Source organism: Gymnoscopelus braueri, assembly GCF_963280865.1.
Source record: "Gymnoscopelus braueri genome assembly, chromosome: 11".
Lineage (NCBI taxonomy): Eukaryota > Metazoa > Chordata > Actinopteri > Myctophiformes > Myctophidae > Gymnoscopelus > Gymnoscopelus braueri.
The window spans coordinates 30,849,383-30,863,383 of NC_137613.1; the positions used below are offsets into that span (position 1 = coordinate 30,849,383).

Below are 14,001 nucleotides of genomic sequence, written 5' to 3' on the forward strand. Positions count from 1 at the left end.
AAATAAATACATTTATTGAAACACTCTTTATGATGGAAGAAACCATAACTTAAAAAAAACAAAATTATGTTTTTTTTTAAAGTTATGGTTTCTTATATAGGGCTATGCACATGTGTCATGTGACACTGGCCAATCACAGACCTGAATAGACTGTGATTGGCCAATCACGGTGCAGGGTTAGGCGGGGTACATTTTTGGCCAATCACAGCGTAGGATCTGCTGTACAAATATCCAAACCTCACTTATAGGGGCGGTTTCACCGCCCAAAAAAAAGTATTAACTGGAGCTTGTGACTAAATCATAACTACATTGGATCCATTGGAACACAGAATTTTTTTTCCATTTCCTGAAAAGTATCTTTTGGACAAGCAAGGTTTCCATCCGACAGTGACAATATAGGATATATACAGTATTGTATATGTCATGTTATTGACAGACATGCGAATTAATCACACACATACTTCCCGTCTGCTGTGCAAAGGCTTAAAGGCCTTTAGGCTTATACTGTGTGTGTGTCAGCTCTGTGTCTCTCTCACATGCATGTGCACATGCGTCCCAATGCATGCATATCCATAAAGCTTCCAGCTGATCCCCCAGGTAAATCTCCTCAGCTGGCAGTGGCGACAGATGTCAAAATGAAACGGCTTGCTGGAATCCAGCGCCATTGATCTCACACCGGACCACTGCATCCCCAGTCTGTAGCGGAGGAGAGGAAAGGGGGGGAAGAGAAACCGAGAGAGAGAGAGAGAGAGAGAGGAGCAGGTGCAAGAGAGAGAGAGAGAGAGGGAGGGGTGGGTACTTGTAGAGAGATGAGATGAAAAGAAAGAACAAAGGATAGGCAGGGGACATACTGATGGGCAGAGAGAGAGAGAATGAGAGAGAGGAGATGAACAATGGAGCAAGACGGACACAGAGAAGAACCACGTTCCCACAGAACTGTTAACTTTCCAGTAGGAACGTTTTTTCTCTCTCCGTTAAAGCCAGACAGCAAAATCGCCAAAGCCATCCCTTCTTTTTTCTCTTACACTAATTCTTTCTAATAATTTCTTCTGACAGTCTGCTACCCTCTGATCCTAACATGCTCTGTCTCCATCTTGCTCTCTCTTAGCCTCACTCCCTTTCATTCCTTCTTCCTTTTTTTTCTTCTTCTGTCCCCTCTGTCCCCCTTTTGATGTGCTGTTCTATCAGAAGCCCATTCACTGAGGTGCTTCTCTGGCAGAAAAAAATAGATGAACCATGGGGCTTGTATGTCTAGCCCGCCCTCATCCCCCTCCCTTCACCTCTTGTGTCTGCCATCCTCACACTCACACTATCCTCCCACTGACACACACACACACACACACACACACACACACACACACACACACACACACACACACACACACACACACACACACACACACACACACACACACACAGACTCACCGACCTGTCGTTGTCCATTTGGTGTGGATGTAGCTGAGGTGTTAAGGTGTGTGCCTATGGGCTTTCATGGAATGTGACATCCATAATGCATATGTTGGCTATGGGGAGGGAAAGAGAGCGTTTTCTTCCCCGCCTGGCTTTCAGAATATTCTCTCCACGGTGGTGAGTGGGTGGGAGAGAGGCGGTCGTCGGTCGGTGCTTGGCAGACACGGTGGAAGAAGCAGCCCAGGAGGTTGAGACACCACACTCCCTTCAGAATGAAAAGAGAGAAACGCAGAGGGAAGGGCAACTGATTGACATGCAGAGATGAAGCTAAAGTGTCTGTTTGGGTATCCTTTTGAGTGACAGCTCCATCCGCCGCTACTCTGGCCCTGTCACCACGGAGAACTGCATCATGGGAGCACTTTCAGCCACCACCCCCCCTCCCCCCCCCCCCCCACCCTCTCATCAACTATTCATGACACATTCTCGGCACCGCTGCAGCTTGACCCCTGTTGGTCGTAGACTCGTAGGCCGGATTATTGGAAGAGCGATAACATCACAGCTCAGCAACTTGAGGCCCCCTTTTCAACAGTGTGTGTATGTGTAATCTGCAATCTTGAAACCATGTCTTTGCTGTTGATGATATAGTGGGGTCCATCACCTCCCAACCCCCACAGTGCAGGCACCCCATAGATAGCTGCTCGCTAGCTAGCACTGCAGTGTAACTCTATAGTTTCGCTATAGGCGGAAAACCACACTGCATCCACCTTAATCCATTACGAGCGGGAACGCATCTGTGTCATTTCAAGATCTCTTTGGCATTCAAAAATAGCAAATAATAACAAAATATTTTACAAATGTTCGCTTTAAAAAATATATATATTCAAAGATTTGCACACATTTTCACGATTTTCTAAAATAGCAGATCTACAAGCTCATATGAGCTTGTGGATCTGCTATTTTTGATTAGCCAAAGAAATCTTAAAAGGACACAGATGCGTTCCCGGTCTTAATGGATTAAAGTCTGACGTCACAGCACTGACGTCTTGCAAATCGGTGTCATTAGCAAACGGTTGACGTCGGTGCAAATCGCAGTTGTTTGTTGGTTTCTGTTGTTACATCAGACCAGAGGTAGATCAGTGAGATAGAGAGACAGAGGGGAGGGAAGGAGAGTGGGAGGGAGAGAGGGTGAGAGACAGTGGAAGGATGCGTGTGATGTCAGACCAGAGCTCGATGAGGGGGAGAACCTCTTTCACCCATGCAGTAACCCAGCCAATGCTGGGTACCAAAACCTGAACATGCTCATCGACGAGTTGTCAGCGCAACACCGGGCAAGCTGATAACGCTGTTATGCCGCGTTCTGTGCTTGCATAGTCATTTTATTCAATTGTTTATTGAAAAGGATGAAGCAGTCGTGATGCTCTTGTCCCTGAAGTCTTTCGGTGTGGACTGTAGGTCATAATCTAATACCATACCAGTAATATAGTGGAGTTTAGTATATGTCTTAGTGTTTGAGTGTTGGCAAGAGCTATATTTTCTTTGTGCACATAAATATTTAGCACAAAAACAAAAACAAAAAACTTTTAACCTTCTGGATGTCTTTTTCCACGGTGCCAAATAAATAACGAGATGCTTTTGTTCTAACAATGTAGTGGTGCATTTATGTTTTTAGATTCTATAAAATCTGGACCTTGTGAAGGATGTTTGAATGAGGTTAGCCAATGGATTGGACACAGTGGCAGTGGCTGATGTAGGCGGAAAGGGTGGTGAGGTCTAGCAGAGGAAATGCTAGGGTTTTGTGGTCGGTGTGAAAAAAGAAAAGTAAACTTTTCCATGTGTTCCAGTAGGATGACAGGATGGAGTTGTTGAGGCCCTGGGGAATGGTATGCTGGGCTTGGAGGAGGTGATGATGGAGAGGCTGAGTTATGGCAATATGATTGCTGAGACGGCTGCTACCAGGGTTGGATGTGGGTCTGAAGTTCTTGAATTTCTGAAAGGAAGTCAGTGATTTCTATCGTAGAGGCTGGGAATATGAGCTACACTGATGATGAATTGGTGATGACGTTAATACAGATAATTCGAGTCCCCGCAGGTGGGTCATGATTGGGAGTGAGAATGAACGGCCTTTTGTTGCTAATGGTTGCGAACACCTACTTGATTGTCAGAGACCTCTGAGAAACCGAGGAATGGCAGAAAAATATGACCTCTAAGGGTGGTGCATGTGATGTCAGATGATGTCTGAATTAGGAGTGAAAATATTCATCAATGCATCAAGTGAAGAGACAAAACAATAATCGGCTGGTTGATTGATGATTGAGACAATAGTTTGAAACAAGTTTATTTCGGCTGGTTTGTCTCGGTGATGTATAACTGGTGAACGGGGAGAAGTCTTGGTTCTCTGCCTCCAGAACACGAGTCGTACCAAGTACCAACTCCACTGCGGTGTGTCAGTCATTTATCTTGAGTGATCTCTCCTTGATGTTGTTCCATTGCAATGTGTCAGTCATTTATCTCCAGCGATCTATCCTTGATGAACAACAAAGCGGCTGCTTACTGGCACGCACACGAATACACACGACTGAAAAGACTTACACATTTAATTTTTCAGCCTACTGTTGCAATTTATGTGCACACAAACACACACACACACACACAGCAGAATCCTTCTTCCTTTGACCATTATCTGCTGGTCCACTGTCATCAGATAAACACTCCTATGGAGTGCAGCTTTTTAGACTTCAAAGCGATGTCTGATTCCAGCTGGTGGCTCCAGGCCTTCCGGTTGGGTCTGTTAGAGGGTTGAGGTTTCTAAGTTTTACTTGTCAGTATTACGATGCTCTTCTTATCTTCTTTGCCCCCTTTGGCATCTTCTTTGTTGCCAAGTATGGGGTTCGCACAACAAATTAGTTTTGGTGGAGAGATGGATCATCAGATGTACACCGTTGACAGAAGTACTAACTCATTACTTCGACATACAGCATTTCATTACACGCATTATGCAGATAGACTGGATTAGACAATTACCCAGAGCTTACAGTCAGGTAGGTATCTATTAGCTGTGTGTTTGTGAACATCTAATTATTGCCAGGGTCCATTGAACCACGGGGAATCTGTCACAGGATAATGGATTACGGTGTGTGACAAGTCACCTCCTGCTGTAGACTGCGGTGTGCAAACATAACAAGCAGTAGAATAAATACTACGCAGCGTTCGATTTGTACCAAAAACAGAGGGTGATGGGACATTGTCTTTTTTTTATTTCATCGTATGACAGCAGATCTACAAGCTCACAACGTGATGCGTTGTGAGCTTAAATCTGCTATTTATATTAAAAACCTTATACATTTGGGGGATCTTTTTTGTTGTAAACACCCACCCCCCAAAAAGAAAGAATAAAAAAATATATAATATACAGTCTACATGTAAATTTCCAACAAAAAAAAAACCTTTTTATCACCACTGATAAAATGAATGACCAAAAGGGGATTATCAAAAGCGGAGGCATGTGTATATATCCCCCCTCTAGCAAATCGAGCCCTGCTAATACATTTAGTTTTTGGTAAATGCTGCCCGTTTCCAAACATTCACAGAGCCAAACTTCCAACAGATTTATTCCAGTGGCGTTTGACGACGTTAAAGTTAGCCACAGACGATGCGAAGGCTCAAGCGAGCACTAATGAGGCTCATGTCTAATCACTGTCAAGGGCCTCGGCTCTCTCTCTCACACTCAGGATGAAAAACAAAGCTGAGAGAGAGAAAGTGAGAAACGCCCGAGTCGTTGACGCATTCCATTAATGGGAGGAAGCCTAACTAGAGCGATCGATGCCTCTGCTCTCCTTTCCTTTCTAACAGGGTTACTTTGAGAAAAGTCTCTCAAATAAAACAGCGCTTTGTTTGGGTTCATTTTCTATCATCAATGCATCCTTTGTTTCCTCGATCCAGTGTATTGATCTCTGCAGCCTCCACAGCTATGCTGCACTCAGTTGAGTTTGGCTGCCCTACGTGCAGACAGAGAGGTCTGGTCTGGCTGTGGCCTGGCTGTGCTTTTCCCTCTGTGGCAGCCCTAAGAAGCTGCTTGTTGGACTTGCTGATTGTTGACGATCCGCTCGGCTGCCCCTCGATATATTGCGGGACTCAGCCTGGGAAGAGGAAGGGAGAGCTGAGATTAAAGTTTCAAGAAGAACACCTGAACACCTCTCTCTCTATCGCTTTTTCTCTCTCTCGCTCCTGCTCTCATGCCCTTTCTCTCTTGCTAGTGCTCTCTCACACTCTCTCACGCGCGCACACGCACGCGCGCGCGCGCACGCACGCACACGCACACACACAGAGAGAGAGAGCTTATGCATGCACACATTCATGTTCAGCCATTTCTTTTCATACATCTCTCAACCTTTCTTTATTGCTATCTTCCCATCTTGCTCTCTGTCTCTCTCACGCACTTCCTTTAATAATTGTTTTTGTGGATAAATTATAATCGTACAGTAGCAGTTGAATAATCGACTTTCATGCACGGTCAGTCATGCACATCCCTAGTATATACACATTATGCATAATGTGTGTTTTTTTTGTGTTTTTCCTTTTCAATTAGCACCACCCCATATTTTCAATTCTCACCCAGCGAGAGTCTTCGACCGCCTTTGTGTCGACAGGGAAAATTAATCGTAAATGGAAGCAGTCATTTGTGTCCGTTCTGGTTAAGATGCTAATGCCGCTAATTGGACGACACCATCTGTAGCACAGATACAAACATGACTGCATCTCACTGACCTGCATGGACTCATGGCATTCATTTTTAGCACGCTTTACTGTTTTCTTAGTAATTGGGCAGGAGGGTGGCCTACTATAAAAGTAATGGATGGTCGTTTCATCCCACTCAAAAGGGTGCAAGTGTAGCTTTTTTTTCCTCACAAGCTGTTATGAAAAACAAAAAAAACGTTTCATGTGTCTGTCCGTGAGCGCCTAATCTCCAGCACCGTTGGACCGATCGGCGTGAAACTGTGCACGCACACACCCTAGAGGCCAAGGAAAAAACTCAGCAGATTTTTCACATCTCTGTTATAGCGCCACCAGGAGGCCGATTCCCCCACCTCCCAAAAAATGATATTACATTTTCATATTACATCCTGATTGGCTAAGATTGGCTTCCAAAGTTTTCAGGAGTGGCCCGTTTTGAACAAAATGCTTAAAATCATGAATGCAGCGCCCGATTGCTGGGAAACTTTGCACGCACATTCCCACTATAGTCCATGAGCCAGACAAGATTTCATTATCGAAAGAGTGGGCAAAACCAAACCTATATTAAATTGTTCATAGGGTCAATACGAGTAAATAAATATATGATAACCTCTCCACAGGAGCAGCTTTTTCATGGTTATCACACATTTTGTCATTTTCCCCATACGTACATGACAGGTGAAAAAATGACAAAATTTAAAAAAGAGTTATCATAATGAAACTTCCTGAGCTGATTACTTACATGAAGACAATGATTTATCGTATTACAAGTTTTCTGAAATTGTATATTTAAATATGCAAATTAGGCATTTAGTCCATGAGCCAGAGCCCCAAAATTGAGCCAGATATTGAATATTCCCTCGTTAAAAACCTTTGACTCCAACATCTTAACAAAATGAAATAAGTATGTTGACTCTGGCTTTGTCCAATGTTCCAATGTTGATTCTGGAAAGTTATGCAAATTTGGGCATATTTTCCTAATGCCTAATTTGCATATTAAAATATACAATTTCAGAAAACTTGTAATACGATAAATCATTGTCTTCATGTAAGTAATCAACTCAGGAAGTTTCATTATGATAACTTTTTTAAATTTTGTCATTTTTTCACCTGTCATGTACGTATGGGGAAAATTACAAAATGTGTGATAACCATGAAAAAGCTGGTCCTGTGGAGAGGTTATCATATATTTATTTACTCGTATTGACCCTATGAACAATTTAATATAGGTTTGGTTTTGCCCACTCTTTCGATAATCATTGCTCAATTTTGGGGCTCTGGCTCATGGACTACTAAGCCAAGGAAGAACCTCCATCCCAATTTTTAAAATCTCCTTATAGTGGCGCTACAACAGCCCACTTCACATTTTGGCCCATAACTCTTGAACCGTAGGTCTAACAATCAACATATTTTCCCCCCTGGAATTCCTTTGATAATGACGCAACTCGTTTGTGCAAGATTATATTTTGTACCTTCAAAACACACTTTTTGCTACTACGACAGATTTTGTCCAAAACTCACAGAAATCGGTACACATCTCATGTATGAGTCAGATTCCAATGCCTTCCAAAGTTTGCGGGCCCTGGGTAGGCAAGCTGGCCTGGAGACCTTTGCTCCGAGGAGCACACCTTACTAGTCTCTCTATTCTTTTACGTTTCCACTCTCGCTATCTTGCTCTCTCTCTCTCTCTCTCTTGCTCTCTCTCTCTTGCTCTCTTGCTCTCTCTTGCTCTCTCTTGCTCTCTCTTGCTCTCTCTCTCTCTCTCTCTCTCTCTCTCTCTCTCTCTCTCTCCTCATCCTCTCATCCTCTGTTGCTGTGGTGCATGGCTGCTCTGGCTCTTGAACCCCAGTGAGTGGAGTGGTTTTATGGTCCCTCATGTCTCACATGGACATAATCTTCATGGATCCTTTTAAAAGTTATTGTTGCATTTCACGTCGGAGGTCTACTGTGTCCAATGGGATTGCAGCGGTCTCCCTAATGGAGCTGTGCGTGTCGGATGAGCCACTGAGCTAGATGCAGTAGTAAATGTGTTAATATTCGCGCGCTCCCTTTCCAGGGTTGTGGTGAATTAACTTTCGATTCAATTACCTTTCATCTCAAAAATGTAAATTGAAAATGCAGCTCACATAATAGCGATAAGGCCTTCAATTGAGCAACTCGTTCACAGCAGAAGGCTTCCAGGCTGAATTGTATTGAAAATGTGGAATAAAGTTAACTTGAGTTGCATCCCTAGACTAACCTCTCTGTGTGTGTGTCTGTGTGTGTGTGTCTGTGTGTGTGGGTGTGTATGTGTGTGTGCGTGTGTGTGTTTGTTTTTTATTCCAGGTATCTGCATGGGGAGGTTATGTGTTCATTATCAATCTGATACCTCTGCATGTGTTTGTACTACTGCTGATGCAGCGCTATAGCAGAAGAGTGTACATCGGTAAGAAACACACACACACCATTATTTTTTTTTGCATACTCCCATCTGCAAGCAGAAGCCAACCTAAAACATGCCGTCCACATTCAGACGCCCACCCGCGGCTCGAATTGAGCTCAATGAACCGCGTTTTCATTCTCTCCCAAGAGTCCGAAATACTCCACCAATTGTCTGTGAGTGTCCGTGAGAACCGCTTCATCCTATACATCGACTTCCCAACGTTTGACTCCCAAAGACGACCTCAAACGCCCGTTCCCACGTCTGTGTTCGTCTCACAGCAAAAGCTACGCTTCAGCCATGAGTCACACTGCGGCCGACGAAACAAACACCTACACACCGCAGCCACCTGAACCTTCTCCTTTAGCGTGTGAAAACTGAGAGTGCAGAGCAGTAGTAAAAAGAGATTGGAGACTGGCCCAAATGTGCTGTCAAGACTGAGACAGAGGAGTTGCAAGACTGACTTAAGATGAAAAGACTAGAAGCTTTGAATCGTAATGTTGACTGTGATGGTCATAAGGAAAAACATTTATAATAAGACATCTTACTACTGCTATCAAAAATGATGTACATAATGACCCTTATTCACAAATGTGTAAATAAATTACATACTATATTTAGTACTCTACTGTTACTGTTTGAAATGTAAAGCCTTTTTAAACTAACATTCATCAATCAAGTAATTATTATTCAAGTAATTAAGTTGTTAATTCAAGAATTTGAGAATGAACCAAACCAATATCAAAATAAATAGCCAACTTGAGAAATGAGCCAAAAGAAAAGTAATACTCCAGAGTCCCCTTGGTCTGAGAATGAGTCAACTGGCAAGACCGAGATGAGACTGAGAATATCTAAATGTACTCTAATGCCTACTGTTCTGGTTTAGTACTAACCCCTTTCTAATAAAAAAAAGCAAGGTGTTTATCACCAAAAAGGTGATACATTGTATGTATGTATCACCTTTTTGGTGACATACATTGTTGCATTCTTTCATTCTTAAGGTTGGTGCTAAACCAGAACCTGTTACAGATAATACTTCAGGCTGGGAGGTACAGCCTATGTACTGTATGTTTCCGTAAAAACACTGAATCGATGGTCGGCTTGGCTGGAGAAGGGTGAAGATAAATGATACGGCATCAAGAGTCATTTACATCTGATTATATGTTATTATTCAATGTCAACCCCCTGCCTCTTATCTCAGAGTGCAGTGAAAATCAATGGCCACCCCATTTTTTTAAATGAGGTGGGCTTTGACCTGAACCCTTCATCAGATTAGTAATTCCCCACAACCACCGTCCTCCTGAACGAGATGGCTGGCATTAGTCGATGTGGAAGATATCTTCCCTCCGTGCTCCTCCAGCGTTCTAGCAGGATGTTTATTTGAGCCCGGCCAATATTTGACTTTTTTGATGACAATCGGTATCTGCAATTATTATGCTGCCGATGTGTCTCGATTTTTAACCACTTTCAACCTGGCGTCACAATTTTGGTCGACTCATTATAGGCAGACATTTAAAAAGAATAGCAGATCTACAAGCTTACAACTGTAAGCTTACAACTGTACGCTTGTAGATTGTTAATCGGTGGTCTAGGACCGGCATGTTTTATGTATGGTGCCAGCCCGGCGGTCTCCAGACCGGTGAAGTGGTTTCAGCTGAAGACAGCTCTCGAGTGTTTGCTTTTCTGTCCTCTGTCTCTGCCTCCTCAGAGGCCGTGTGCCTCTCAGTCACTCCCAACGAGGGAAAGAAAACCTGAAAGGAGTAAAAGGATGGAGCGTGTATTTTATTAAAGTGTGTCCTGCACTCCTCCGTCTTCAGTCAGTGGAAGACAGGAGAGATGGAGAGCGCTCGGAGGGACCGCTTCGGATAAACGAGACGCGAGAATATGAAATCTTAATTACGTCTGCGGTGCGTCTCCCAGCCCCCCCAAACTCCCCCCCCCCCCCCCCCCCCCACCCCCATCCCTCCATCTGCGGGAGGAGTGAGTCACGCTGTTACACCACCCCCTACTACGCTGTTTTGATGCCTGGTCTCGTTCTATCATTAAATGACTTCAGATAAGGTGTTTTGAATGTACTCTCTGTGAAAATCAATAGGCTTTAAATACCTTTGCGGAGATGGTTCTCCCCCACTGATAAACGGAGAGCAGGGGATTTGCGGCTGGGGGGGGGTTTCATTAGACTAGCTACAGTAGAAGCTGTTCAGATTATTTGGGGTGTCTTTTTCCGTGTCCCTGTTGGGGTTTAATCGCTTGCTACTTTCTCTCTTGTTCTTTGTTTCTTCCTGTCTCTCTCTCCCCTTCCCTCGCTCTCTCTTTCTCTCAGCCTACAGCACATTCTTCATCGTGGGCCTCGTGCTGTCCATGCAGATTCCCTTTGTGGGCTTCCAACCAATCAGGACCAGCGAGCACATGGCTGCTGCAGGTAAGCCCCGCCCGCCTGAGTGGTTTTATGCTGTAGCTGACAGCTGACACCAAACAATGGTTTACTGTGGAACACAATGATTCAGCCCTATCACTGATGACCTATATACTTCATCATATGAAGAATTGTGATATGATGGGAGGGGGGGGGGGTTGCCTATAATGACATGCCCAAAATAGGGACACTAGGTTGAAAGTGGTTAAGTTGAAGGGCTTTACAATATTGAGAATATACAATATAAGACAATTACATTTTATTATTTTCATAAATAATCCTCCACTAGTCCATACCTGGGGATTTTTGCACTGATAGTATTTGCAGAACTTTGGGTTATACACAGTAGCCTATATGCTTAGTTAAACTTTGAGAGAGCAAGTTTGTTGCGGTCAGCGGGAGATCAAATGAAATACCGTAAATTTCGGACTATAAGCCGCGACTTTTTTCCAATTTGTCGACCCTGCGGCTTATATAACGGTGCGGCTTATCTATGGATTTTTACAGCTAATGGCCACTAGGGGACCTCCTAAATCTATGGATTTTACACCCGCGGCTTATAGTCCAGTGCGGTTTATATATGTACAAATCATTCAATTTAGCTGCTGCGGCTTATATTCAGGTGCGGCTTATAGTGCGAAAATTACGGTAAGTCTTTTTTTGGGGCAGGTGGTCTGCATTTCTGTCTAATAAAATATTCAATCAATCAAACCCCCAGCGGATGCTTCGCGGGGGTCCGCGGACCCCACTGCGCTAAGCTGTTTGTGCTAATAAGACGACAGCCGTGGTTCTGACAGTTAAACACAGTCACACACACACACACACACACACACACACACACACACACACACACACACACACACACACACACGGTGGGGAGAGAAACGTTTTTGTCCCTGTCGTCTCAACTTGAAAATACTCACAGTAATGTCCTTTCTGACACGTGGTGAGAAGACACAGCTCTGCTCCGTTGTATCAATGACTGAGTAAACAATTTACACACACGCTAATGCTATTAGCAGGAAGAGTTGGCAGCCCGTATAGACCATAACTCTATGGTAAAGCTCCGTAGCTTTAAGTCTGACCAATGGTTGGGAGCATAGAAGCGTGACAACAGTACATGATCCCATAGCCTGGGGGACCGTGACAACAGACCTGCGCCCATGTCCGCGCATGCGCAGTAACGGCGGAAACTCTGGTCGTAGAGTTACAGAGTTTCCAAAAAAGGCTAATAAACAGCTTGAATTTGGGAGAATTAAAAACGTTCTTCCTCACGGTCTGAATAATGCTAATGGTCAATACCGTGTGCAAGTTGAGATCAATTGCTCAAGCCGGTGAGGAGAAAAATGCAGAACAGAGAGTGTCACTTTCCTTAATTATATGTAGGATTACATCTCCATGAGTCCCTGCCTTGCTAATCTGTAAGTAACACTTTCACACCTCTTGACAGTTTAGCATGGGTAGACATCGTTCAGAAATAGAAGTGCTAGCGTCATATGTTTCAAACGTGCAGTGTGAGGCAGTGTCATCACAGCCCACAGGACGCGGGAGACAGTTTTTATGCTTTAAGGACTTTTCACGAAAAGCTTGTGAACAGCTTATGAACTTGGTTTCACACCTTTCAAATGGACCCATCTGTTCTCTGGTATGTGGTGTGAGTTTGCTGCATTCATTAAAATCCACATTTACAAAGAATGCTTGATGGAGTCTGAAGTTGGATGGCTCCCTGCTGGGAATCTGCTCTGTGCGTCTAGACCGCAGGCCGTCTGTGACGGGAGACTTTGAAGAAACACAAAATGATGGCCACCATCTCTCTGTCAGTCTGTCCATCCCTCTTTGGGGGGGGGGGGGCTGTAGCCGCGTGGAAGAGGGTCTGGGAATCGCAAGGTAGCCGCCGGTTCGATGCCCGGCTCGCCCGGTATGCATGTCGAAGTGTGCCTGACCAAGACACTTAACCCCTAACAGGTCCCTCCCCTGTGCACTCAACGAAGCCATCTGAGCAGCCATCAGCTGGGTCAAGCTGTAGAGGCACCAGGTGGGCCAAAGAGTTCAAAACCTTAAATCCCTATCTGACCCACAACCTCCGTGGTGGTGGGTTTTGGTTTTAAAGTACCCAAAGCCCATATCTTATCCACTGGGATAGGAATTACAAGTTTTGAATTATTGGGCCCAGGGGGGACCAGAAAATACTCGCTTTACTTCTGTCTCTCACTCCTTCCCTCTCCATCTCTCTCGCTCGCGCTTTCTTTATTTCTCTCTCGCTCTCTCAATTCTCAGCTTGTCTGAGGATGAGTGCGCTCAGCAGCTGTGCAGAACATCTGGCGGGTGTCGTTCTATCTGCCCAGCGGGGAGGCAGAGACGCTGAGCTATGGGTTACCGTGGAGACGTCAATCCCCAAACCGCACTGTCGCGTCCACAAACGCACACATTTCACATCACAAAACACCCACTTGCACGCCTACACCCCGAGGCGGGCTGACATTACGCGATACGCACTTGAGCTGCTGCTGCTGCTGCTGCTGCGGCTCGCTATGGGGACGTGGCGGTTGTGTTTGACCTTGGAGTAGGGAGACGGATCAGCCATAGACTGTGGTTGTAACAAACAGACGAATTAGGACGCAACGCTACCATTAAGCACTCTCAACCTGGCACCCCTTAGCACATGATCCCATACCTGTATTACCTGGCTCTTTTTGCAACTTTTGAAAAATGTTTGCCCATAAGATATATGATCTACAAGCTCACAGCTTATTTTCGCAGCGCGACACCATCGTACGACGTGTAAAATAGGGCTTAACCCTTTAAGACCCGGAACGCATCTGTGTCACTTTTTCATTTGAGCTAAAAAGCATTATTTTACACTTTGGCTATTCAAAAATAACAAATCTACAAGCTCATAGCGCGGCACCGAGTGCCGCGCTATGAGCTTGTAGATCTGCTATTTTTGAAAAATCGTGAAAATATGTGCAAATCTTTGAATATATATATTCTTTTAAAGCAAACATTAACTAAAATCTTTGCTTCT

At 44.4% G+C, this 14,001-nt stretch overlaps 1 protein-coding gene across 1 annotated transcript in view; it reads left to right on the forward strand.

Annotated features, from left to right (window-relative positions):
* LOC308095219 (dolichyl-diphosphooligosaccharide--protein glycosyltransferase subunit STT3B) overlaps positions 1 to 14,001 on the forward strand; it is a 143,996-nt gene that overhangs the window by 95,012 nt on the left and 34,983 nt on the right. Inside the window, exons 5-6 of the mRNA XM_080442192.1 lie at positions 8,467 to 8,566; positions 10,884 to 10,982. Of these exons, the coding sequence (XP_080298318.1) occupies positions 8,467 to 8,566; positions 10,884 to 10,982 (199 nt within the window). The remainder of the gene's footprint in view (positions 1 to 8,466; positions 8,567 to 10,883; positions 10,983 to 14,001) is intronic.